Source organism: Planococcus citri, chromosome 1 (assembly GCF_950023065.1).
Source record: "Planococcus citri chromosome 1, ihPlaCitr1.1, whole genome shotgun sequence".
Classification (NCBI taxonomy): Eukaryota; Metazoa; Arthropoda; class Insecta; order Hemiptera; family Pseudococcidae; genus Planococcus; species Planococcus citri.
Window position 1 is genome coordinate 61647652 of NC_088677.1, and position 26867 is coordinate 61674518.

At 33.9% G+C, this 26867-nt stretch overlaps 3 protein-coding genes across 6 annotated transcripts in view; 1 reads left to right on the forward strand and 2 right to left on the reverse strand.

Moving 5' to 3' along the window:
* Window positions 1-26867, forward strand: part of LOC135833205 (neural cell adhesion molecule 1-like) — a 623372-nt gene that overhangs the window by 541494 nt on the left and 55011 nt on the right. The gene's annotated exons all lie outside the window — the stretch shown is intronic.
* On the reverse strand, window positions 100-5574 carry LOC135833192 (uncharacterized). Its single transcript, XM_065346868.1, has 5 exons — window positions 2345-5574; window positions 1599-1661; window positions 1182-1502; window positions 721-831; window positions 100-637 (listed from the first exon to the last, which is right to left on the reverse strand). Exons 1-5 carry the CDS (start codon window positions 2345-2347, stop codon window positions 458-460), a joined length of 678 nt encoding a protein of 225 aa, XP_065202940.1. The 5' UTR covers window positions 2348-5574; the 3' UTR covers window positions 100-457.
* On the reverse strand, window positions 5708-8352 carry LOC135833191 (uncharacterized). The gene is made up of 5 exons (XM_065346867.1): window positions 8059-8352; window positions 6985-7047; window positions 6575-6895; window positions 6133-6246; window positions 5708-6047 (listed from the first exon to the last, which is right to left on the reverse strand). Exons 1-5 carry the CDS (start codon window positions 8059-8061, stop codon window positions 5853-5855), a joined length of 696 nt encoding a protein of 231 aa, XP_065202939.1. The 5' UTR covers window positions 8062-8352; the 3' UTR covers window positions 5708-5852.

Below are 26867 nucleotides of genomic sequence, written 5' to 3' on the forward strand. Positions count from 1 at the left end.
TTGATCAATTGAGGTATTTCGTGAAATCGGGAATTTATTTGAATCAAAAGTGTTAGGAGATTATTAGATACGGTGGTATCATCAGAATACTCGTATTATGATGTGTTCAATTCAAAAAATTACAAATTTTTATGAGTTCGAAATCTATGTCATGTATTGGTTGAATTGAAATTCGTATTTCATTATATACACATTAAATTTACATACAAAATGAAAATATTTACAAAAACAAAATCAAAAATTTTAAGTTGAAAAAAAAATCGTAGATAGGTACATACAAATATGTACAAAAATATGATCAACTTAACATCAATAAATAAAAAATAACAAAAAACAAGAAAACTACTATAAATAACTTACATACATATTTACAAATATTATTCACTTAAATTAAATTTGAAATCAATAAAAACATGAAAAATAATAACAATTACTTATATACATAATAAAAAATATCTTACATAGCATACGTTTTTATCACTCTAATCGCCGGACAATTGCATATTGGACACCTCGTGGCATTTGTGGCGCATTCGAAGCAACAGGACTCGTGCTTACACTTATAAAATATCGAATTGATTGTCTTCTCCACACAAATGCAGCATTTTTTGGAGATGTCGAGTTTGGCTACTCCGTTCTGAAAAAGCCAGGACAAAAATTAATGAATTGTTCCAAAATTGAATTTTAACGTGTAGATTGAGGAGTATTCTCGTAATTTACCCGTTGAATGCTGCCAGATGAATCAATGTTGCAGATCATGACGCTGCAAGGCACTGGGATCTTATTGAGGAATTTGTTCTCCGAATTTTCCCCATTGGAATCAATCAATTTCTGAAAAAAGTATATTAAAATTTTTTCTGGTAAATGATTTCGGACAAAGCTATTCGAAAAAGTACTCTCTAAATTTAAAGCAGTGAAATTTCACTGCTTAGCAGTCACGACATTTTGCCTTTTTAAAGCAGTAGTTTTTTTTACTGCAAAACAGTGAAAAATTACTGAATTGGTCAGTCAAAATGATTTTTTACTGACCAATTCAGTAATTTTTCACTGTTTTGCAGTAAAAAAAACTACTGCTTTAAAAAGGCAAAATGTCGTGACTGCTAAGCAGTGAAATTGACTGTTTCAAATTTAGAGAGTAGCTCTCTTGACATGCTATAAAATTAAATCGAAAAAAAACTCACCGTTTCAGACAATTCTGTATCGATAACTTCGATTTGTTTTTTGGCAGAGGGCACTACAAACGTCGAGCAATTCCACAGGATTACTTCATCGTCATCCGATTTATGGTAGCAGGGATTGCGTGATTCCTCTATCACTGTCTCAACCTGTTGCACGGTCTGTTCATAATGCGCCTTCTTTTGGAGCACTTTTTTTTCGAGTTTTTTGTACTCCGCGATAGCTTTTTGAAGCTTGGTCTTGGTCTGGTGGAGTTTGCTACGGGATTTTGCCACACGAACCGAGGCTTTTTGGAACTTCTCCTTCCTGGTGTTCAAAGCCAACAGCTGTTGAAAGATGAATAATGCAAGTATAAGTATAAAATGCTTGAATAAAGAAAATGTGGAACTCTTGGTACATATAACAAAAATAATTTCAATTACCAAAGTACCAGTACGTTGGTTTCTGAAAATTCTTCGGCTGTGTCCTTTGATTGCCTCAAAGTTCTGTAAAATGAAAACAAATTTTAAAAAAGGTTACTTGCTAGTCATGTTTTATTGAATGACAAATGACGTCAATGACCATAAAATGAGTTTCGTGTATTGATGCTGCGGTGCCACCGTGGACAATAATATGCTATTGATGCGCTGAAGGTACTTCACAACTTCAAGCGCTTTGCGGACTGATTAAAATTATTTTTGAGACTCAAAACTTTCAGGAGATTGTTACTTCATCAAAACGAACATTTTTAGGGTGTCTCGCAGTAAAATAATTAGATAGGTAAAAATTGACAAAACTTTAAAAATAACATTTTTGTTTTTTTTTTAGGAAAAAATCTCGAAAAAAACCTAAATAATCAATCCACTTTTCAATTTTCTTTTATCATCATGAAATGAACATAAGTGTAAAACTCAATCAATTGAATTTTGAATTAGGTTAGTATTACGTTTTAATAATGTAGTTTCAAACTGAAAAATTTATCAATCAATTGAGCACCAAACCATTGAAAAGTACATTTTTGGTCAATTTTTCAAAAAGTTCTATACCTATCTCAAAAGATAAAATGCATACCCATCAACACGATTACAACTTATTAGAATAGAAAAAAAAATCATCGAATCATTCGCTAAATTACGTACGTAGAAAAGTGACACTGAAATTCTAAAGTTGATGAGTAGTTTTTACATACCATTTTTGTGTAACTTGTATTATCTCAACGACACGTAAAAAAAAATAATTGAAAATACAAAACAGAAACGCAAAATTTACACTAAAAACACAGGAACCCACAAATGATTTTATACTAATAAAAAATTTCAAAAATGAACAAAAACATAAAATTTACACTTGAAACACACGAACTTACAAATGATGAAAATCGATTTAGAATAATATTCTTCTTCGAGAACTGACTACGAAATGAGCATCGAGAATGTATCGAAAATTGTATTTATACTTTTTCCTGAACAGGTTTCTGTATCGATAAGCTTTTCAGTTGAAAAGAATTGAACGCGTATGTTGCGTGAATATTAGCTACCCATTGGTACATATGTGGATGCAATGGCTATTGAAAACAGGTACAAAGGTTCATTTATATTGTTGTTTCTGGCGATCAAAACAATGGTTCGGTTCCTGACTCTACATGAATGGGATTCACTTCTAGGAACACTCTTTATGCCTGGAAAACAATGACCAATGGGTTAGGATGCAGCGCAGGTAAAACATAGAACACGGAACCTTAAAGCTGAATAACTCTTTGATTGCGAAATTTTTATTGTACCTACTGTATGATGTATAAGTATGGTTTTTATGGCCTAATTCGACCACTATTCTGTGCATTTTATGGGAAGTTCAATTGAAAAAATCTCAAATATAATATAAGGCTACATTTCATTGGCACATTTGGAATTTTAAAAATAATTCGCGATTTCCAACAATTTTGATGTACCTACTTTCGTCGAATTTTTCATCAAAATATGTTGAGAATTTTTAGCTTTATTTTACAGAATTTTGATAAAGTGATGATATTTCATCAATTTTGTAGTGCAAGTTGACCACACAAAGATGCACATATTTCATTTTTAATAACGTCCGAGACCTTCATTTTGAGTTGGAAGCGACCCTTTATACAGTTTTACCCTCAGAAGGATCTCTGCCCTGAAGAGGAATAAATGCTCTCAACGATATGGCATTTTTGGAAAAATCGTGGTTTTTCTGCTCTACCCGCTATTCCAACCTGGTCTGAAAAAAGTACAGAGGCCCTTCTGCGTTGACCTGTACCTAGGTCATTGCAATGAAAATCCAGGGCCACTTTTCGGTTACTTCTGAACAGAGAGAATCTTACGAATGCAAATTGTTGCGTTAATTCGTGTTTTGAAAATACTTTCTACACGAATACTCCTCACTAATTACAAGCTGATATTCCTGTAAATAACAATACAGAAATTTGCACTTTTGCCGATGATACTGCTATCCTATCAAGAGATAAAGACATCTGTAAAGCAACCAATCGTTTACAAGAACATCTCTGTGACATAGAAAAATGGCTACTCAAATGGAGAATAGCAGTTAATTCAAACAAATCTTCGAATATAATTTTTACCAAGAGAAAAGTTAATCCACAAGCAGTATTTCTCAACAACATTATGATACCAGTAAAAGATACAGTGAGGTATCTAGGAATGCAGCTTGATCATTCTCTGACATGGAGGGAGCACATCAGTAAAAAAAGAAAAGAACTTGACTTGAAATTTAAAAAAATGTATTGGTTATTAGGAAGAAAGTCAAAGCTGACTCTAGATAATAAACTATTACTGTATAAATCTATGATACGCCCTGTGTGGACATATGGAATTCAATTGTGGGGTACTGCTAGCAGATCTAATTTAAACATAATCCAGCGATTTCAAAATAAAGCCCTACGAACTATGGTGGATTCTCCATGGTATGTAACGAATGATATCATCCACAAGTACACTGAAATCGATAATGTGAATGAAATTGTCAAGAAATTCAGCTCCAGCTACCAAAGAAGACTAGAAAAACACATCAATATCAACGCAATCCAGCTGCTAGACAATAGTACTTCCTTAAGAAGGCTCAAACGAAAACATGTTTTGGATTTAGATAATTAATATTATTTAATATCTATTACTGCTCCTTTAATCAGTTGCACCCAATGGGGTGTAGCTGTAATGTTATTTTTATTTATTTTATTTTTGTATTCTAAACTAATACCCTAATTAATTGAGGCTATATTGGCCGTTGTAATTTTCAAGATAATAAAAAAAAAAAAAAAAAAAAAAAAAAACTAATTACATAAAAATATTTAGAGATATCGTTCTCGAAACAGAAGAAGGGAGGGGAATACGAGTATTTTGAAATTCAGCGATGCCAATTTTTTCACCGCTTTTGTGAATTCCAATCACTATTTGGCCAACATTTCTAAATTTTTGGAACCAATCAATCAATTTTATTTATGTATTTGGTTCAGTTTTCACAACTTTTCGTTGATTAGTTTGCATACTCGTTGAAGTTGGTAGACAGATGAATACTTCGCGCGAAAACCAAATGGGTAAGGTGGGATAATATTTTTCCGTTTTAATGTATTCAAGTAGTCGTTTCGAGATTATTCGTTCAAAATTTTTTGAAGTGGTGCATAATAAAATGATCGGACGATAACTGCTGAGATCATTTGGAGGATTTTTGGAATCGATAATGATGATCTTGAAATTTGTATTTGTGCTTTCGGAAGTACTCCCTCAATCTGTGATTTTGACGATAAATGGCTTTAGGTTCGACTCAGAATCTCTAACACCTACCATCTTACGTCCAGATTGGTTTTCAATTTTTTGATTTCTGTTGGTTTGTTTTCGAATTCATAAAAAAAAAATTCCATCATTTTTTTTTTCTTTTGAGGATACGAAAGAGCTCTATCATCATGTTTTTAAGAAATAAGTCGTTTCTGAAGATATCATCAGAGAAATTTAAAAAGACATTCTCACTTTTCATTCAAACTCGATATTGAAAGTGCTGCTGTTCTGACAAACTAGGTACTTGAAAAAACTATGCAAGTGTTATTTGTCTTGAAAGTTGTGTTTGATTTTGGTCGAAGAATGTTTTCGTGATGGCAATTTTACCCCAAACATTCTATGAATTCATACAAACTAATTTCGAAGGAAATTTGATTTTTTTTTTCTCGAAGTTTTTTTTGCAATTTTGAGTCAGCTTTATTCTACACTCGCGTTTCGATAGATGGACCGATCAATTGAGATGCATGTTTTGTGAAATCGTGGATTTTACATCAATTTGACCTGAAAGGTGTTCGAGATTATTAAATTCGTGGGTATTATCAAAATAATATTATGAAGTGTTCATGTGAAAAAATTGAAAATTTTTTAGATTTTGAAATTTACGTCATGTATTGGAAAAATATTTACAAAAACACAAAGAAAAGTTTAAAATATTAGAAAAATAGATACAAGTAGGTATGTACAAAAATATTTACATAAAATGAAACCAAGAATTAAAAAAAAAAAGAATAAAGAAAGAAAAAGAAACGAAATGAAAAACAAGAAAACTACTATAAATATGTACATGATTACAAATACGATTCACTTAATAATTAACTTAAATCTAACTTAGAAGTAATAAAAACATAAAAAAAAAGAAGAACAATTATCTACATAAAAAATATTTTACATTACATATGTTTTGACTACTCTTCTGGAAAAACACTGGCATATTGGGCACTTCATTCGACCATTTTTAGCGAAGTTGGTGGCGCAGTCGATGCAACAGCATTCGTGCTTGCAGGTGTAAAAGATTGAATTTATTTCATTCTTCATGCAAATGCAGCATTTTTTGGTGTTGTTGAGTTTGGCTACTCCGCACTGAAAACATAATGACAAAAATGAATAAATAATATTGTTCCAGAGTTTAAATTTGACACTTAGATCGAGGAATAGTCTAATTTACCCGTTGAATGCTGCCAGATAAATCGATGTTTGAGATGATTACGCTGAAGGGCACCGGGGTAACACTATTGAGGTGTTCCTTTTTCAGATTTTCCGCACTGGAATCAATCAATTTCTGCAAAAAATATAAAAAAGTAGATTAGAATTTTATGCATGGTAACGTAAGTACGCGATGTTTTGGAAAAAAATGCTTGAAATATCATCCCCCCTCCCCCTTGTAAATCATTCGTTTTTCATATTTTCCGGGTTTTTTCATTTATTTTCGTAAGAAATGAAGATATTATGTTATCAACCAAGTTCAATCTAAGTATAATAAAAAAATTTCTTTTTAATGAAGATGAGTTTGGACAAAACTACTCGAAAAAATCAGCCTCTGACATGCTATAAAATGAAATCAAGAATTGCTTATTATGTTTTTAAAAAAATGGTCATAAGAAACTCACCATTTCAGACAATTCTTCATCGATGTGTTCGATTAGTTTCTTGGCCGGACGCACCAAAAACGTCGAACAATTCCAGAGAATTACTTCATCGCCATCCGATTTATCGTAGCTAGGATTGAGCGATTCCTCTATTGCTGCCTCGGTCTGTTGCACAGATCTTTCACACTGTGCTTTCTGTTGGTTCACCTCTCGTTCAAGTTTCTTGTATTCGGCGATAGCTTTCTGTAGTTTGGTTTTGGTCTCGTGTAGCTTTATACGAGACTTTGCCACACGAACTGAGGCTTTTCGAAAGTTCTCTTCCCGGGTGTTCAACGCCAACATCTGTTGAAAAATGAAAAATGCATGTATAAAATGCTTGTAAAAAGAAGAAATTAGGGAATTCTTGGTATCACAAAAATAATTTCAGTTACCAAAGTTCCGGTTGGTTGGTTTCTCCGAATTCTCTGCTTGCATCCTTCGAGTGATTGAAAATTCTGTAAATTAAAAAAAAAACATCAGAAAAAAATTCAGAAACTTTTTTGTACAAAATAATGATAGAAAAAACGTAAGAATTTTGTTTGAATCCATTTTGACAATTTTTATGATTTTTGAAAAAATTTATTTTCGTTAGTTTTTGAAAAATTGAGAACTCTAGTTGATCGAAAGATATTAATGCATCGGAATAATCTTGTTTCAAATTTAATCGACTTACTCCCAGACATAATATTTCATCATTTTCGACTCAAGGGTTAAATCAATTTAAAAGAACAATCATCCGCCAAGTTGAGAACTTACTCTTGATCAGTTGCCTAATGCCTACCCACAAATTACAGGAACAAGTTATTATTAGGTACTGAGAGAGTTTTTGAGTCAGTCCTTTTTGTACCATGGTATTCCAGAAGAGATGTTTTGAAACAATTGTTTTTGAACTTTGAAGTGATCAATTTAAATGTTGGAAAAAACACAGTTGAATGACTTTCCCACGCTTGATATTTTTTTTCAGAATTTATGTAGGTTTTTTGAAGCACTGGTTTCATCATTTATTAGATATTTTTATTCGAAAATAAATATGCATAGTAACCGAAATTATCCTCATTTTTTCCTCCTGCGTTTCCCAAAAATTAATCGAAATATGAATGAAATGGAGTACCGAAGATCTGATAATTTATGCCAAAATTTCAAGCTTAAATGTAAAACATTAGAACCGCCAATCAATTCAATTTAGAAATTGTTCAAGTAATACTAGGTTCTAATAATGGTGTCTCTTCAAAACTGAAAAATTTTGGAATCAATTAGTATCAAACCATTAAAAACTACATCAACTTTTGGTCAATTTTTTAAAAAGTTCTATACCTTTCTTAATGAAATGAGAATGAAATGCATGCCTATCAACACAATTACAACTAATTTTAATTTGAAAATAAAAATCATCGAATCATACACAAAAATTATAATATAGAAAACTGACACTGAAATTCTGAAGTTGGTGAGTATTTTTTACTTACCATTTTTATGCAACTTGTATTATCTCCACGACACGTAAAAAAATTGAAAATACGACACACGAAATTTACACTTGAAACACACAAACCTACTAATAATTTTACACTAATAAAAAATTTTAAAAACGAACAAAAACGCGAAATTACGAGCTTACAAATAATTTTAAATTAGGTAATGAAGGGAAAAAATGAAAGTAGGTATAGGTAAGGTACACACGATTTCGTCTCCGAATAGCAATAATTTCACGCGAACGTACTGATAAAAATCGTTTCAGAATATTATTCTCTTCGAGAACTGACAATGAAATGAGCATCGAGAATGTATCAAAATTTCTTTTTCACGTTTTCCTGAACAGGTTTCTGTATGGACGAACTTTTCAATCGAAGGAGATAAACGCGTAACTTGCGTGAATATTAGCTACCTATCGCTATAATATGGGTATGCAATGGCTATTGAAAACAGGTACAGAGGTTCGTTTATCTTGTTGATTGTGGCGAACAAAACAATGGTTCCGTATCTGACTCAACATGAATGGGATTCACTTCTACGAACTCTCTCTGTGCCAATGGGCAATGGGTTAGGTTGCAGCACAGGTTGCTTTGTACAAAGGTGAAGTGAATGAAATGTACGAATGATCCTAATTAAGCTGACATTTTATCGTTATGAGTGGTTTTTTCGCTAAGGATTGGTTGGAACTAAGTAGGTATATGATATGAGGGTCCTAATTTGAACTTCATGGGGAAATGAGCATTGTGTTAATGTAAATGATTACTTACTCGATATTCACATTTTTTATTAGTAATTTCTGAAGAAGGCACTTCGCATGTAGAAAGTAAACGATTATAACGAGAAGTGGCAGACTGGCCTATGATGTTGATTGGCGATCGCCAGGAGCCTCCAAACACCAACAGGGCCCCACGTAAAAACCAAAAATATGAGAAATTGATCAGGCAGTGAGGCGTAATGATGATGAGAAAAAAAAATCCGATCTCCTTAATTTTTTCTCTCAAGGAATGAAAGAAAACAGGGAATTTTTCTAGCAACAAAACTAGCTAAAACTTCTTCATGTCGAGTTCCCGATTGAACAACGCTTTCGATAAATTTCTATTTGAAGTTGGATTTCTTACCAGGATCAAGTTAATTTTACTTTTTCGCTCGGTAGAGCTGAACTGCCAAACACGGGTTTTTGTTTTGTATCCATGTTATATAAAATGTATGCTTACCAAATACGATATGGTATATGGCGGATGCTCCTCGTATATACATACTTACAGTTATACCAGATAGGGGCATGGGGGTAGGTGTTGTTTTTCTAACTCGATGTAGATATACAAGAATATCTCGAGCTTTATAGGTACCGAATACCCATACAGTATATATGATGTCCGAGAGTCTGAGTAATTTTTTTGTTCGCTTTTCGCTCTCGCCCTAAGTCACAATCCAATTCCGTATAGTGACCATGTTAAATCGAATAAACACGCTACAAATCTTTTTGTTTCGTAAAAGCTTATTCAAATCTTAACAGATATACTCGTACGCAGACAAATCGTGGTGTGTGTAGCGAATGGGAAAAAATATGTCAGCGTTATTTTATTCGTTCAAACGATTCGCCCGTTATTTTCTACTTTCGCAAAGCTAGGTATATTAAATTCCCGGGCTTTATTTCTTCGTAATGTTTTCGTTTTGGGGATATAAGTGCATAAAAAGACGAGTACGATAAAATATTGTACTTACGTATATCGTCGAGTATATTTAGCGAAATGCGAAGTACTTTTACTTGAACGTCCAAAAGATGCGAATCGTTTGTGCGAGTGAAGAAAAACTCTCCGGGTGATTCGGTAAGACGTATGGAAAATATTAATGGTTGGGGGAGGGGGGAAATTGAGATGAAAATTTTGATAAAAATTTCGGTGCTTGAAATTTTTGAAGATTCTTAATTTTTACCTTGCTTTATTCAGATTTTGTCTAGTGTCATTTAATCTAAGTACTCGTATAGCATTTCGAAAAAAAATGTGCGTCAGTTCGTTATTTTTTTTGTTATTACTGGCAATTAAACCTTTCGAGGTGTCCGCCTCCGATTTGAATGTGACCACGATTTTTGGAAAGAGCATAGTCTGAAGCTATTATAACCAAAATACCAGGTGCTCAAATTGATTTTTAAATTTTTGGCGAATTTTTGAAAATTGAAAAATGTTGTCCACTTTTAACAATTTATGCGATTTTTTTGAAAAAAAATCATTTTATTCAGTAAAAATGATGAAGTAATATGTATATTTGTACTTAGTACATATCAACACTCTTGAACCGAACTTTACCATTTCTGGTAATTTTAGAGGCTCCAGCGCGAATTTTGATTTTCCCAGAATTTTATATTTTCTTTAGAAGGAATGAAAATCAATTTGGCCAATTAAGAATCAAATTGCGGTATATTCTCACTCTCTTCATTTGAGCCGATTTCCAGGTGGATATCTCGAGGGTGTCTTTTAACCAACATTCTCCAGTTACAAGTAGAAATACTGATTGAAAAACTTGCTTGAGGTGTGCGCCTGGAAATCAGGCCAATTGTAGATGAACTCGTTGAATGGAGTTGTCGAAAATCGTACTGATGGCTTCAGAATACATATGTCTCAAAACATTGACATTTGAAGATTCCAAAAAATTTCCTAAATAATTTTTGTTTTTGAGTAGAAACAAACTACTTTATGATGTATTTTTACTTATGCATTGTTATGTAAGTACACTTTGATTTGAATTGTAATTTCTCGAAATTTTCAGTGAGCACATATTATTATTATAGTGTTTCAAAATGTTCACAATTTTATTCTGTTCAAAATTGGGGGTTTACCCAACGGCTCAGCGATTTACCGTTCAAAATTTATTAAAGCTCAAAGTTGTGAAAAGTGAAAACCAGTGATGCAAAGTAAAAATCTAAAAATCAAACTTTGAGCTTTAATGAATTCTGAACGGTGAACACTAGCACCTTTGGATAAAAAACTATTTTGAACATAATAAAATTTTGAACATTGTGTGGTATATAAAACACCGATGTGTTCATTGAAAATTTCAAAAAATTTCATAATTTCAATTCAAAATATACCTACCTACTTACATAATGACCTGTGAATGAAAATACTTCATAAAGTAGTTGTCTCTGCACGAAAACAAACCATTCGACGACAAATTTAATCTAAATCAAGAAAAGTCTTCATCAAAATTTACGTACTCGTAAATTCATTTGTTCATATCTATGTATACCTACATAATATGAAGAATTATACAAAGAATTGGGTAACTACTTGCGATTTTTGAAGAGTTTTTCTACGTATTAATGACGGATTAAAATTAGCCACCCTAACATTTTTCATTCAAAGGTAGGTGTTGAAACGATGTTTTGAGGAAGAGAACTGACTGTAGAATCGAAATTTTGTAATATTGAATCCCCCGATTTTCACTTTTTTTTTTATCAAAATTGCTTCAAAACCTACCTTAATAACATGGACATGAATGATCGGGGGGGGGGGGGGGATACGCGTCAAATACATACGAGTATGTACTTACCAAATAAAAATTATCATCCAGCTGCTGTTCTTCATCCATTTCTTCTTGATTTTCCGAAGACATAGCTATGTTTAAATTATGTATATTTAGGCCTAAATGAAAAGTAAGTATAACAATAACACAAGTCACAAACTCACGAACACTGAAAATGCACGTAGGCCTACTGATGAACAACCGAACACTCGACACTCCGTAACATCTAACATAACCTACACATAGGTTTTAAAAAAACCAACGGTCGTTTTGAAAAGTTATGTCCGCGTTGATTGCCAATATTTTGACATTATTGGCAAAAAAACTTTTGACACTTGCGTGCACCTTTGAAAATTGCCACCAGTCCTGAAAGTTTGGCAAAGTATTGGCAAAATGATTTTCATTTTTTTTCTGCCAACAATTTTCCAAAAAAGTGACAAATGGCAATTTTCAAATTGCCATTGCGCTAATCGGGCTGTCGAAAAATAAATTTTCTCCCATGCAAACGAAAACTGGGAAAAAACACCGAGAAATGGAGCTATGACGTCATCAATAAGGTGCTCCGATTCCGGTCAAGATAGACTCCTAGTATAGTGTTAGTGTCGGACGAGAATTATCCTAAATGCAATTTTCTGTAAGTCAAGCCAAGGAAAAAACTTATTTTGCAATCAGCGATTAGCTGATGGCTTGTTTCAAAAATTGTTCAACGTGTCAAACATTGTTCAAAATTTTCGCTCGTTGCCGAAAATTTAACTTTTTAGCAATTGAAACGAAAGACCTTCTGTTAACGTGTATTTCTCATAAACATTAGAAAAGCAAGCATGAATAACACTAGGCAACAATTTTAAACTTTTTTTTAGTGTTTGGGTTGAAAATGGGCTCAATCGATACTTCAGACTCTAAAACAGAAAACAGATAGTGAGTTTTTTAAATTTGAGTTGTTTTTGTGGTCAGGAGAGATAGTCAAAGTTGCAGAAATGACCGTTTTTGTCCTACTTCAAGAGTCCGATGGCTTAAAGCGAAAACGTCCTAATAGGTATACCTATCCAAAAAGTAAGATCTTACAGTAAAGACGAAATGAAGTTTTCAACTGATCGCTAAAACTGTCACGTCGAAAATACCAAAGTGGGATAAATGAAGCAATGTTACTAGATGACCTAGTGTCAATTTCCTTCACTCCTTTTTCGAAAATATATTCTTTTGAAGGAGTAGTGACTTGAAAACGAGAGTGATTATGTATAGGACTTTTTCGCTCTGGTGAATTGGAGATGAGAACTTTTCGCTCTGGGAAAACTCTGATTTATAGGGAGAAATAATCCTATAAGACAAAGTTTTCAATCTCATTCTACATCTTATTTGTTTCATGGATGTATGTATTTCAGGTTATTTTACTGATTAGCTTGAGAAAAATAAAATATAATATTGATTTATGTAGTGAGTAATATGTGGTGACTTCGAAAACGTAAGATAAATGAAAAATTTCTTCACTGCCCAGACAATTGCAAGGGCCTCTTTATCAATCGTACTATATTTACGCTGTGTGCTATTCAAACTTTTTGAAGCAAAAGCGATGGGCCTTTCAGATCCATCAGGGAGTTTATGAGATAGCACTGCGCCTAAACCAACTGACGAAGCGTCAGTGGCTAAAATTAATGGCAAATCTTTATTAAAAGGAATTAGAACCCTATCACTGACGATTTCATCAGCAAGTTGCTTAAAAGCTGACTCACAGTTTTTTGTCCATTTGAACTTTTTGTCACTGCGGAGACGTTTATTCAAAGGTTCAATCAATGTCGCGAAATTCGGAATAAATTGATGATAATGATTTGCCAACCCAATCAGACTTCGTAATTTTGAAACGTCTGTTGGGCGTTGGGTTTTTAAAATCTTTTCGATTTTATCTTTGGTTTTATGAATACCAAATTTATCGATTTTATAACCAAGATATTTCAAAGAAGTTTCGAAAAATGAACACTTCTCTTTATTTAGACGAATGTCATTTTCCTGAAGAATTTTCAGAACCATTTCAAGTCTAGCTAATAGCTCTTCAGCAGAAGTTGCTTGAATTTTAATATCGTCGAAAAAGACAGAAACACCTTCAATGTTACCTAATAGGGAGTCAATATAACGTTGCCAAATACTTGGCGCGTTTTTAATACCGAAAAATAATCGTTTGACCTTGAAATTACCCAAATGGGTTGAAAGAGTTTGCAATAATGAAGAATCCTCATCAGACTCTAAATGCAAATATGCATTTTTGATATCAAGTTTACAGAATAAAATTCCTCCAGTCAATTTTGAGAAAATCTCATTAAGATGTGGAATGGGGTATTTATCATCAACAAGAAACTTGTTCAAGGTGGATTTATAATCTCCACAAATTCGAATTCTCCTACCTTTTTTGAAAACAGGAACGATAGGAGTTCCCCATTCAACTTGATCAATTTTTTCAATAATACCTTGTTTTTCAAGGTCACGCAATGCGTTTGAAACTTCTTCGCGAATAGCGAAAGGAACAATTCTAGGTTTAAGAAACACTGGATTTGAATTTTCTCGAACATTTAAATGAAATTTGAAATTTTTGGCTTTGCCTACAGACTCGTCAAAAAGTGACGAATATTTCTTCAAAATTGCATCAAGTGCAGTTTTCTTCGAATCAGGTTTTATTTCAACCTTGTGAAGATTTAAATGAACATTATTGCGCTTATCAATAATATTGAGAGCACGTAACCAAGGCCTACCAATTATGGTATCTGTTTTTTCTTTGACAATAACGATTGACACATTCTGAGCCTCAGTATTTTCAAATTTGACCGAAGAGCATAGATAACTACCTATGGGTCGCCTACATTCCTTAAAATAAGAAACCAAGGTGCAATTTGGAGGGTCCAATTTAGCACCAGGGAAAAGTTTTTGAAAATTTTCAAAACACATAACTGACATGCCAGCACCTGGATCGAATTCCATATCAACAGGTTGGTTATTAATAATAACAGGCATGATAATTTTATCATCCATTTTTCTCAAATCTGACAAATGATGGATGTCTACTGAAATTTCAGACGAATCAAACGAATAGTCAACATGATCAAGCAATTTAACTTCTTTTGAAGACTTGAAATTTTTACCCTTTTTCGGATTTTTAGTATTTTTATGCATAGTGGATCGAGAAGAATTTTTGCTTAAACAAGCAGGCGAAATATGCCCTTTTTTTCCACATGCATTACAGGTACTCTCTTTGTGTGGACACTCATCAGGTGTATGATTGGTCCAACCACATCGAGAACATTTCTTAGACGAAGAATCAAACTGATAATGGGTTTTCTTAGATTTCCCATTATTTTTAAAATTGACTTTATGAATGGTGGTCGAAGAATCTTGACCAATCACATTATTTGTTTGAGCAGAAGCTGCTTTCGTCATTTCGTAATTTTTGGCCACAGTGACAGCTTTTTCAAAAGTGTCAGGTTCAGATTCGAAAATTTTGTAACGAATTTCGTCACTCGAAATACCTACACTAAATTGTGTGATTAAACCTTCTTGCAGCCATTGAGAGGGAAATTTACAAGACATAGAAAGCCTTTTCAATTCTGCAGCATATTCTTGGATAGCTTCATTTTCCTTCTGATTGCGTTTGTAAAATTTAAAACGCTCAGCATATTTATTTGGCTCCGGATTAAAATAATCGGACAATTTATCCACTACCTGATCTAGAGTGATGGTGGCGTGTTCTGGCTCCAAAGGGGCAAAAAGATCGCAAAGTCGTTCGTAAGTTGATAAGCCAATAGCATCCAATAAGATTGGTTTCTGCTTAGCCGCGGGAACACTGTGTAGAGTGAATTTATTCTTCAAAACTTTCACATATGTGGCCCATTTGCAGTTCTTTTCATTGAAAGCTTCAATTTGGAAATTAATGCGAAAAGTTTCGCGAGTTGGTTGAGGTACAGCACCAATAGCACCATCCGCACCATCCGGCATTGCGATTAATTATCGAATCGATTGTTAATCACGAAAAATATTTAAATCAAAAATTCGCACACGAAAAATTCGCACTATTGAGATCTATATCGAATAGATCCCATCCTCGTCGCCAATGTTGTAGTCGGCGCGAAAATACTCATCGCCGAACCAACGAATATGTAAAAATACACGAACGCATAGTCGAATGTGTTTATTAACTCGTATGTTACAAGACTGCCGATGGCAGGAAAACCATATAGCCGCGAGAGCTAACGAGAGCTATATTCAAGGTCTAAAACTGGAGACATTATCGAGATGATTTATGACCTTCTCGAAGTGTTAGGTAGGTATACGTACATAGGTATAAGATACATGTACAATACGTTTTCGAAGTCACCACATAATAATTGATATCTTGTGATCTGAAACTGAAATTACTGACTTCTTCAGCTGAAAGAGTGAAAGCAGAACTGCCTGAAGCAAACAGAAAAAACAATAACTGCACAAATCAATTGTCATTCAATTGAAAAAACAGTCATCGAATATAACAATAAATACTTGATTAATCTAAAACACTAATCATTAAAATTCAAAAATTAAAACTCATAATCGATTTCCAAGTTTGTTACTACAATTTCGTAGTCGTCATCAGGCCTCATCCTATCTGCAGTGTTCTTTGGCACTACTGAGCCTTTTTTGCCGTCAGTTTCGTCCCAAACATGACACAGTTCATTACGTAAGTTATCAAAGATTGTGAAATTATATACACAAAGCTTTCTCGAGTAATACCTACATTATTGTGAGTTTTCACAGTAAAGCAACAACGTTAAAATAGCTCGTAGATCAAATGTAGCGAATCGGAAACGATCAGGGCGAGCAATAGCCTCGTTCTTATCAGCTTCTTTGGCTGCACTAATTGCTATTTTCCGTTCGATATGTTCGTCATATCCATCTGGGTTTTCACAAGTAGTACATTGATCTTTTTTAGGGACGTAAAAAGCTAACCGTGGTTCATGGTGGTTGAAAATACGATCGAAAACATCTCTGACACTGCCCCTTCACCTTGTTCGGCCTCATATAATCTGTATAACGTTGCTTTATTCATTTTTGGCTCGAAGTACACGCAGGAAGAATCCTTTCTACAGTAGTGTGCAGGTTGTTTCGGAATTGAGGCCAAAATACTTCCCAAAAAGTCCTGCTTTTTTTTCAAAAACTGTCTTAAATCGTCGCTTTTTCACAACATTTCTAAAAATGGTATTTTTTTGCAAAAAATTCCAAATTCTTACTGTTTTTCAAAAATTGTGCGAAAGTCTCGCATTTTGCCTGAAAATGCCAGAAACTCATTCTTTTTGGAAAAATTGAGTTACGAGCACTTTAAAAAGCCAAAAATTAGCCACTTTAGATTTTCAAGTGTCTAAATTAATTTCCACGCTTTCTGAAGGAATTTTAAAATTCTGACATAATTGAAAATCGCGCTTAAATTTTCAAAATTTTGCCATCTGAAATTCTGGTTATGAGAATTTCAAACCACACTTTTTCAAAAAATCAGGACCCCTTCAAATCGGACCCGACACCTCGAAAGGGTCCCCTTTTGAAACAAATCTCACGATTTTTCAGCATCATTGGCAGCGTGTGAACGTGTCTTGCTTCGTCTAATTACCCCCTCTCTTCTTCCCCTATCACACAAATTATTCGCGAAACAGTAAATGCCACACTACGCCATCCGTAGTGACCGTTGTAACAATTATATAACGACGAACGTGCTTAATAACGCGTTTACGAATAGATTTATGAGTCGAAGTAATTACGGTAATTTATAATTCTCCGATAAGCGCAAAACGCAGCATCCAGGCCGCAATGTCCGAGCTGTGCACGTTAAATGGTTATGAAAAATGAAAAAAAAAATGCATCGGGGTTGAAATCTTACCACGAGTATTATCTTTACTGTAGCGAAGAATTGAACGAACTAAAATCGTACACCGAACAAACTACAGATACAGACCCCTTGTTATTCGAAAAATCAGTCTTGGAAATAGTTGTGCTTTAAGTGCTTTGAACTTGAGTATAAAATCGAGGGTGTTTCTACGTGAAATGAAGAAGAGAGGTTCGATTTCATCTACCTAAGAATAAGTTTTCTTCTCTTTTAGCTCAGCATGGCTGGTATACCTACTAACGAATTTGTCGTAAATTATAAATTATTTCTTTGTAGATTAAGACGGATACAACGGTTATAAAAGTTTCATTTTTTTACAAAGAGGTACAAATTTAAAGCATTAATAAACTTAAAAGTCGTTATCGTCGAACATAGCGTTAAAAAAAAAAGAAAAAGAAGAAAGTCGGCGAGAGAGATGGAGTGAAATGACGACGACTACGACGACGACGACGCGAAAAAAAAACACGTAGATTATAGATATAAAAAAATTGGCGAAATAATTTTTTGAAATGCTGCGAAAAAGCCGCACGCACCGAACGCGCCTATCTTTTTTTTTTACTCGTGCGAATAAAGCTGTTACTTTTTAATTTATGGAACGAGACAAAAAATTTAATAAATCTCGAATTTATATCGTCGACTAGATACACACTACAAGCTTGTACGACCGAGGCAGAAATTAAGTGGAAAGTTTTTTTTGCGCTAGAGTTGGTTCGTTACCGTTATCTGCGACAGTTTTTAATTCGCTTTTAATACGGATTAATTAACCGTGCGTTAATTTCTCAATAAGAGTGGAAAAATGGATTCGTTGAGGATTTGCCTAAAAACAAGCGAACAAATTTGTATGTGGGTGTGATGGTTTCATATGTGTGTGATGTGGTTGTGGAATGGTGAGAGGGGGTGTTTGAGCGATAGGTGTTTTGAATGAAAGATTACTTACTGATTGCTGTTTTTCATGTACAATCGTTGGGAATAGGGTGAACAGATTTGTCTATTCTAAAAAATTAATAAATTGATCAATTGAAAAAAATGTCAATTCTATTACACATGTACGAGTTTTTGGTCAATCTGTAGTCTTCAGAGATTTTTTAATTTTCTCCAGAAACTTGAAATCACTCTGGAAAGGCCAAAAATGAATTTCAGCGTGTATTCCTGAAGTGCGACGAGTTCGAAAGAAAACTTAAATTACCTAATTTATGAATTCCAAAAAATGTGAAAAAATTCAAAGAAAGGTATATTGTTACGAGCGATTTCTTCGTTGAGATATCGTCTAGTGTATCTATCTACACGATGCCCTGACTCAAAAATAATCTCAATTTCACTATTTTCGAGTCTCTTGAAAGTTTTCAAATTTCTCTAGAGATTTTAAATTGCTCCGGAGGCCCTAAAAAAGTCAAATTGGGATCATTTTTGAGTCTGGTGATCGTGTAGATTCGCCAGACTATATCTTGCCAAAAAACTCGCTCATTTTATACTTTCTTCGAATTTTTTTTTCACTTATTACAAAATTTACTTTTGTATTCGCACTTTTGGAATTTTACGATAACCCACCAAAACGGCTGAGAGAATGCTCAATCAGCATCTATCAAAGTTCATTTTTAGCCTTTTCAGAGTGATTCGAAGTTTATAGAGAAAATTGAAAAAGGATGGTCCAAAACTAGCAATTGTTGATATATGAGGTTGGAGTTGCATGAAAGAAGTTATTCACACTGGTTGACTCCTCAAAAAAATGTATATTTTGTATAAAAATTGAAAATTCACTCTTGAACCGTGAATCTGCACCTGTCATACAAATGGTTCCATATTCATAGGTAATGGTCTAAAATTTTAGCGGGTAAATTATTTCACTGCGTACAATGGAGAGAATTACTGCACGAAAGCCAAAACAATTGTAACATGCACATTGTTTTATTGTCTATAGATCAAAAGTGCTCACCGGAAGTTTCGATGATATACGTTTACCTTTTTTAAAATCTGAAATTCATTACCTATACGTTTAAATATATTGGTCGAAACTCGAACGGATATAATCGATCAATGCGATTTCATTTTTCTTAGAATTGGGTATTTGTAGAGAAATTACTGAACTACTTTTAAAAATGAAAAAAATGGGTTTGCGAGAATCTCTATTGTTTATATAAATGTACGAGTAGAAGCTTGAAATACATCTGCCTTTTTCATTTGAATTTTTCGTGAGGAAGTAGTGCTATGCTACCTTTCCTTTATTATGATTTTAAGACAGCCTTTTGTTTTTCGAATTGTTTCACTATCTCTACCGGCTCCTTGTTAAGATAGTTTTTGTCTCGCTGTGAGTTCTGTGGATATCAACTAAAATTTAAAACTGCAGAAAGTATTAAAATTGGCATTTATTTTCTTGCTGTTTCGGTCATGAATGTCCTTAGTGTCCTTGCCGGTTAGAGATGATAAATTTCAGGAAATTTATTTTTCTTCGATGAATGAGACACTACATACCTGTTTTTAACAAATACCAGTTTTAAAATGCTATTGGTCAGCTACAAACTAATGAATTTCCATTTTCCAATAATTCCTTTTTTTTTTTAAATTTATTCTCATTTCTGCAATAAAATGTTGTCATTTGTGTGGTGTTTTATGAATTAAAAAATGTGACCAAGTTCAAGAATTCAACGATTACTTCACAAAGAAAAAAAACTGCACCAGAAAAATTCTAAATACTTAATATGAAGAAAAAAATGCAGGGATGTGAACTGAAATTTTCAACTGGAACTGGAACTGGAATCAACCAGAAAATTTTCGGGGAAATAATTTTTAATTTTTTGTCCAATTAGCCTTTACTGAAATCGAAAAAAAAAAATTGGAATTGAGACCCAAATTTGAAATTTTTATTTCTTTAACCATGAACTTGTAACCTTTGAATAAATTGGGTCAATTATGGTCCATGAAATTTGAGACAATTGAGACAAATATTGCCATTTTCTCTCATTATTAATTCATTTTTTTTATTTAAAAAAATTGATTCTTGAATCATTGACAATGCATATTGCATAAATACCTAAACATGCCAAAAAAAACCAAAGTATTAATGAATTTCTCATTTTTCACATTCTGAACTTCGTCTGGGATGGATCCGAAGAGTCCTTGAACTCCTTGAAGGAGACAACTAATTAAAATTATATTTATTTTTGAAAAAATGTGCAGTATTTTTTTTAATTTCAAAAAACTGTCTCAAAATGGTTCATTCATAGGTTTATTATTGTTACACCTGTTGATTTGATTGTACACATCCATGCAACTAGACTTTACAACATTACGTATTTTGATAAGGGAGGAGAAAATATCATCCGGGACATTTTCAGTCCCCTCAAAGAAACGCTCCAATGCTTCAATATGTTGAATTGCTTCTCTATGTGGTATGGTAGTTGTCAGATTTGAATTATCTTCTTCTTCATCGTCTTCACTTTCTTCTCCGTTGTTGTTTTTTGCGGCTGTTAAAACCTCACTTAAAATTTCATCTTCGTTCAAGTCGCCGCATACCTGAACATTTTTGTCAATGGAAACACATTCCTCCAAGGAAGATAATTCGGGATAAACTGCAAATAATTGAGACCAGTTCGAGGGATCTTCAATTTCAGATGAAGACTCAGGCTTACACACATTCACCGGAAATCTGCAGTTGAAATTTACATACTTGGAAAAAATTTCAGTTCAGGAGGTGTCTTTGGAGGGGGAGTTATGGATCGTCAAAGAGAAGAATTTTCGAAAAAGTCGAGTATTTTTTAGTTCTAGCCACTACTCAATCTGTTGTTGAGGAAATGACCCAGTTCCAGAAGATAGTATTCAAGATTCTGCATCGATCTACTCGTAGGCTATTGTCGTTAAAATCCAAGCACACTTTTAGGGTTCTGATGATGAGTGGTTGAAAAGAAGGAGGGTCATTATGGGCATTTTCGTGCCCCTCGTTACTTCGAGACTTGAATGGCCTTTTCTTATAGGGGATGGTCCCTAGTATTAATATTAGGTGATATTTTCCCAGAAAAGCCCATAGGGGGGCTGTGGGGTGGCCCCAAAGTCGAAAATTTCAAAAAATTTTAGAACCACTGCTCGAAAATGTAAAAAATTAAAAGTAGCGAATATATGTTGCTTTAAGGGTAAGCAATGCAGAACGTAACGCTTTTTTCATTTTTGACCTTTTTGGGGGTTGTGGTGGGGGTATTTCTATTTTTGAAGATTTTGAAACCCCCTTTTTTGACCCTTCTCGTCGAGCCCCGCTAATGCCTTTTTCATGGTTTATTGCTACTAGTAGTAAGTTCAATTGATATCATTTGCAACCCCCTCACCAACTTGGCTCATATCGAAAAATTCAATTTTTGACTTTTTTTTGAGGTCCATATTTTGGGAAACCATGAAAAGCTATCGAGGTCCGGTTTGCGGCAAATATGTTGCATTTTACTTCTTAATCGACTGGCATGCTTGAATTTTTATTTCAAGTCAATTTTTGACCTCATTGTTGCAGATCACTTTTGGGGGTGGCGAACTTTGAGAACCCCTGAAAAAAGTTCTAAAGTGAATTTTTTCAAACTTTGAGCTGAAATGGTCTTAAATACATGTGTTTAACCAATATAATATGCGAATGCGATATTTTAATGCAATTTAGTCATTTTGGGTGATTTTATCAAAAAAAGTAGTGTTTTAACAACAGGCATAGCATTTCAGGCAAAAGTTCTGAAACTTCAATAATACTTTTCTCAGCCCCATTCCAACCGATTTTGAAAATTTTTCAGTATGTTATGTATATCCTTATTAGGTATCCCTACAAAAATTGTCAACCCCCTCCCCTTATATTTGCCCTTTAAAATGGCGTATTTCAACTAATATTATACTTTTTAACAATAATAAAAATAAAAATTGAGGCGGCCAAGTGCTCTGTAGAGGGCTAGATGAGTGTAGCAAAAAATCTGACGCCATATTCGTGCTCAGCGGTATCGAATCATAAGAAAACTATACCCTACTCATTAATTCTTAGTTATTTTCCCTAAAATTCCCATTTTACCCCCAACCCTCCCCATGACACATTTTTACACCATTTTGAATGGTAAATATGAGGGGAGGGATACCTAATAAGGATATACATATCATACTGAAAAATTTTCAAAATCGGTTGGAATGGGGCTGAGAAAAGTGTTATTGAAGTTTCAGAAAAGGGGGGCTCTCCAAAAAGGGGAGGGGTGTGGATCTGAAACTTTCCACGCGGAAGTTTCTCAATGGTACCTACCTCCCATGCTAACATCAACTCGAACGATTTCGGTGACCATTTCACCCCCCTTAGGCGCCTATTGCCTTTATGTATTTTTCAGAGAACCCTTTCATTTGAATGGTTGCAGTTTCGCCCCTCTTAAACATACAAGGGAAGTTGATACATCATTACATCGGAACTTCGACATAGATTCTTTTATCTAGCCACATATTTTTCGCTAAAATGCAATGCTGGGGAGAAAATGGCGAAAAACTGATTTCGGGGGAGGTTCCACCCCCTTTGAGGGGGTTCCGGACTCCGTAGGGGCCAGGACTTTTAGTAGGTTGTTGAGGGGACCTCTGTGAACAATATCTGCGAATGATCGGTTTGATATTAATTTTTCCTGCAAAAATGGCTTTAATGACTGGACTACACCACGAATACACGCAGCTTAACTTTTGCCAGAAAGCTATGCCTGTTGTTAAAACACTACTTTTTTTGATAAAATCACCCAAAATGACTAAATTGCATTAAAATATCGCATTCGCATATTATATTGGTTAAACACATGTATTTAAGACCATTTCAGCTCAAAGTTTGAAAAAATTCACTTTAGAACTTTTTTCAGGGGTTCTCAAAGTTCGCCACCCCCCAAAAGTGATCTGCAACAATGAGGTCAAAAATTGACTTGAAATAAAAATTCAAGCATGCCAGTCGATTAAGAAGTAAAATGCAACATATTTGCCGCAAACCGGACCTCGATAGCTTTTCATGGTTTCCCAAAATATGGACCTCAAAAAAAAGTCAAAAATTGAATTTTTCGATATGAGCCAAGTTGGTGAGGGGGTTGCAAATGATATCAATTGAACTTACTACTAGTAGCAATAAACCATGAAAAGGGCATTAGCGGGGCTCGACGAGAAGGGTCAAAAAAGGGGGTTTCAAAATCTTCAAAAATAGAAATACCCCCACCACAACCCCCAAAAAGGTCAAAAATGAAAAAAGCGTTACGTTCTGCATTGCTTACCCTTAAAGCAACATATATTCGCTACTTTTAATTTTTTACATTTTCGAGCAGTGGTTCTAAAAATTTTTGAAATTTTCGACTTTGGGGCCACCCCACAGCCCCCCTATGGGCTTTTCTGGGAAAATATCACCTAATATCAATACTAGGGACCATCCCCTATAAGAAAAGGCCATTCAAGTCTCGAAGTAGCGAGGGGCACGAAAATGCCCATAATGACCCTCCTTCTTTGCAAATCTTTCATTTTTGGGTGAATCCGTCTTTTGAAAATGTTTTCTTCGCTAAAGGTTTCGCTTTAATTAATCCAAAACATGAAAAGATATCATTTCTGAAGTTGAGGAATATTTTGGAATGTAGTGGTGTTAGGTTTTTTAATCATTAGGTATGGCTAATTCCAAAAAAAACTCGAAAAATTTGATATGTTTTTTGCTATTTTTCTTGATTTTTGAAAATTGGCAGTAATGACTAAAAAATTGGAACCATTGTATTATAAAAATATTCTACCAATTTCAGAAATGATATGCAGAATGGAGTAGCACTAGGTACATATTTTATTAAACTTGCTAAATCGTGTTATTTTTATTTTTTATTTTAAAAAAATAAAAAATTACTTACTTTGCTTTTTAACACTTTGCACCTCAACTTTTTTCATCCAGGGGAACTTTCTCAAATTTTTGGAAATGAACAAAATGTTACAAACTGAAAATTAAGATCATCCTGAAAAATGTTTTATAAAGCAAAAAATCCGCCAAGTTACAAAAAAAAGTCTGGTGTGTGAGCCGTGCACGTAAGGTGCAATAAATTAAAAATAATAAAAAAATAATAAAAAAATAGTGATATATTTTGAAAAGCGAAATCTCCGCCAAGTTGAGAAAAAAAATCCATACCATAGTCAAGTTATCAACCCTCAGGTGTAAGTTCCAAATTCAATCATTTAAAAAGACACATGACATGAAAAATAAAACTGTCATCTCATCGTCAATGTTTCGTAATTTCTATTGAGATTTTTAAGGCAATTTTGAAAAACTTATTATTGAAATTGATGAAATCTTGAAAATATTTACAAATTCGAAAATGAATTTCTTAACCGAGCTCAGATGCTCCGCCAAGTTAAGTCTGGTTTAGATTTCCCAATTTTTAAATCTTGTTGAGATTTCATCAACTTTAACAATGCATTTTTTATATTTAATAAAACTCAACGGCTTCAAACTTTTTATTACGACACGATAAAACCCACTTCTGATAATTTTCTTCAAAATTTAAAGCATTTTTCTTCATAAAACAACCAGTGATGGTAATATGTAGTTCAATTTGAAAAATAATTTAACAAGATGGCCTCATCAGTATTCGATATCTTGGCATAAATTTTTGAGTTTGAAGTTTTTCGATGGTATTCATTTGATTTTTATTTTACACTGATGCAAGTTCGATTGAAATTCGATCAAAATAATTATCGAAATTATTCGATTGAATTCATTTAAAGATCGATTAGAAAATTTTCGTTGATTATCAAATTATTCGGCCATAATTTGCACACTTTTCGATTATTACAGAAATTGCAATAAGTACCTACCTATAAAAACAAGTAAGCAGTTTGGTCTCTCGTTACGTGTATTTACCTTTTCGACCACCATATTGCGGACAAGACACGATGCGAGACGCTGGTCGACCGGTCGAACGCGAAGTATAGTTTTGCAAAAGTTGCAACCCTGCTAGTCTAGGGTCGGTCGTAATTTCTTAGACGTATTTTCTTGATCATTAAAGCAATTACAAGTTAAAGTTGAGAAATACGTTTTAACTCGTTTATAATGATTCTTGCTTTTGTTAAGTTGAAATTACAACGAACCACAAGCAGGCCATGACTGCGGTAGCGGAAGGGTTGCAAAATTATTACCCAACTTGGCCAAACACACAGAGAGAGGCTATTTTAAATCAAGAGGGGGAGGAATAGAAGCCCGAAGGGTGAAAGGGCCCGAGTTACCGGAGAAGGAAAATTTTCAGCGTATTTGAAAAAAAAATGGCTAATAAAAGTAATTACAACGTCGTAAAAGAGTGTGAGGTGGAAAAAAAAGAGGGATCCGATGAGGCAATTAAAGGATAAGCGTCGTTTACTCTGATTTTGTTTTCACCTTTGCCTAGATAGGTATAGAGGTATACTATACGTACGGGTACGATGCTTTTGCAAAAGCTGTACAGGGTGAACAAAAAAAAGAAAGAAAGAAAGAAAAATGCGAATGTGTATAATATGAAAAGGGTGTTAACATCGGCACGTTTGACTGTTGGTACGCGTTAATGCGTTTCCAAAAAAATAAAATAAAAAAGCAAGATTTTTAACAATACGGTTGGTTGCGTTCGGACTAGTTTAGGCGCCAAACATACGATATATAACAGGAAGCTAATATATTCTATTCATGGTGTTTTGTCGGTCTACCCGGCCGAGCTCTTTCAATGCAAATATTTCGCCCGATGCTTGTTAATAGATGTACTGGCGTATGAAAAAAAATACATAGCTTGGCTTCCTCTCTCACTCTGTTCATATTTGAGCTTTCAGTGATGACTAAAATAACCACTGCTCGTATCGTACCTACCAACGAACGTTTTGGTATTGGAAATAATTAATTTACTCGATGATGAAACCTTATGGTCTATAGCATTTGGCTTAATCGAATATCACGATTAGGAAATAGGCGTTTTCGTCGAGTAATTACCAGCACGTGGATATGATTTGTCGGCAGGTCTAGTTACCTACTCAGCCGGCTTTCCAAAGTAAACATCGTGATTAGGTAAATTATTATATTTTTTTTTACTCGATTGGATGTTAGCACGATATCGAGTAATGAGAATAGACCAGTTAAGTTCTCGTTGACCGCTGTGGCCAATATCCAGGATTTGATTAGAGGGGTGATAACGTGAATTGGATATGTCAAATTTCGATAGCATGATGAAATAAATGATTTTTCGTCTCGTCCTTTGAAAACGAGTCAGTGTGACGTGTGTCTAAACAATTATGAGAATGATTGTTTTGTGGGAGAATTTCGCTATGTGGTAATTTTTTCGTTGAGATGGAAATTGCGAGATTTTTCATATAGGCCTACTAAATTAAAATTTTTAAGGAATTACCAAAACTTCAAAAAAAATTTAACGCCAGAAAATT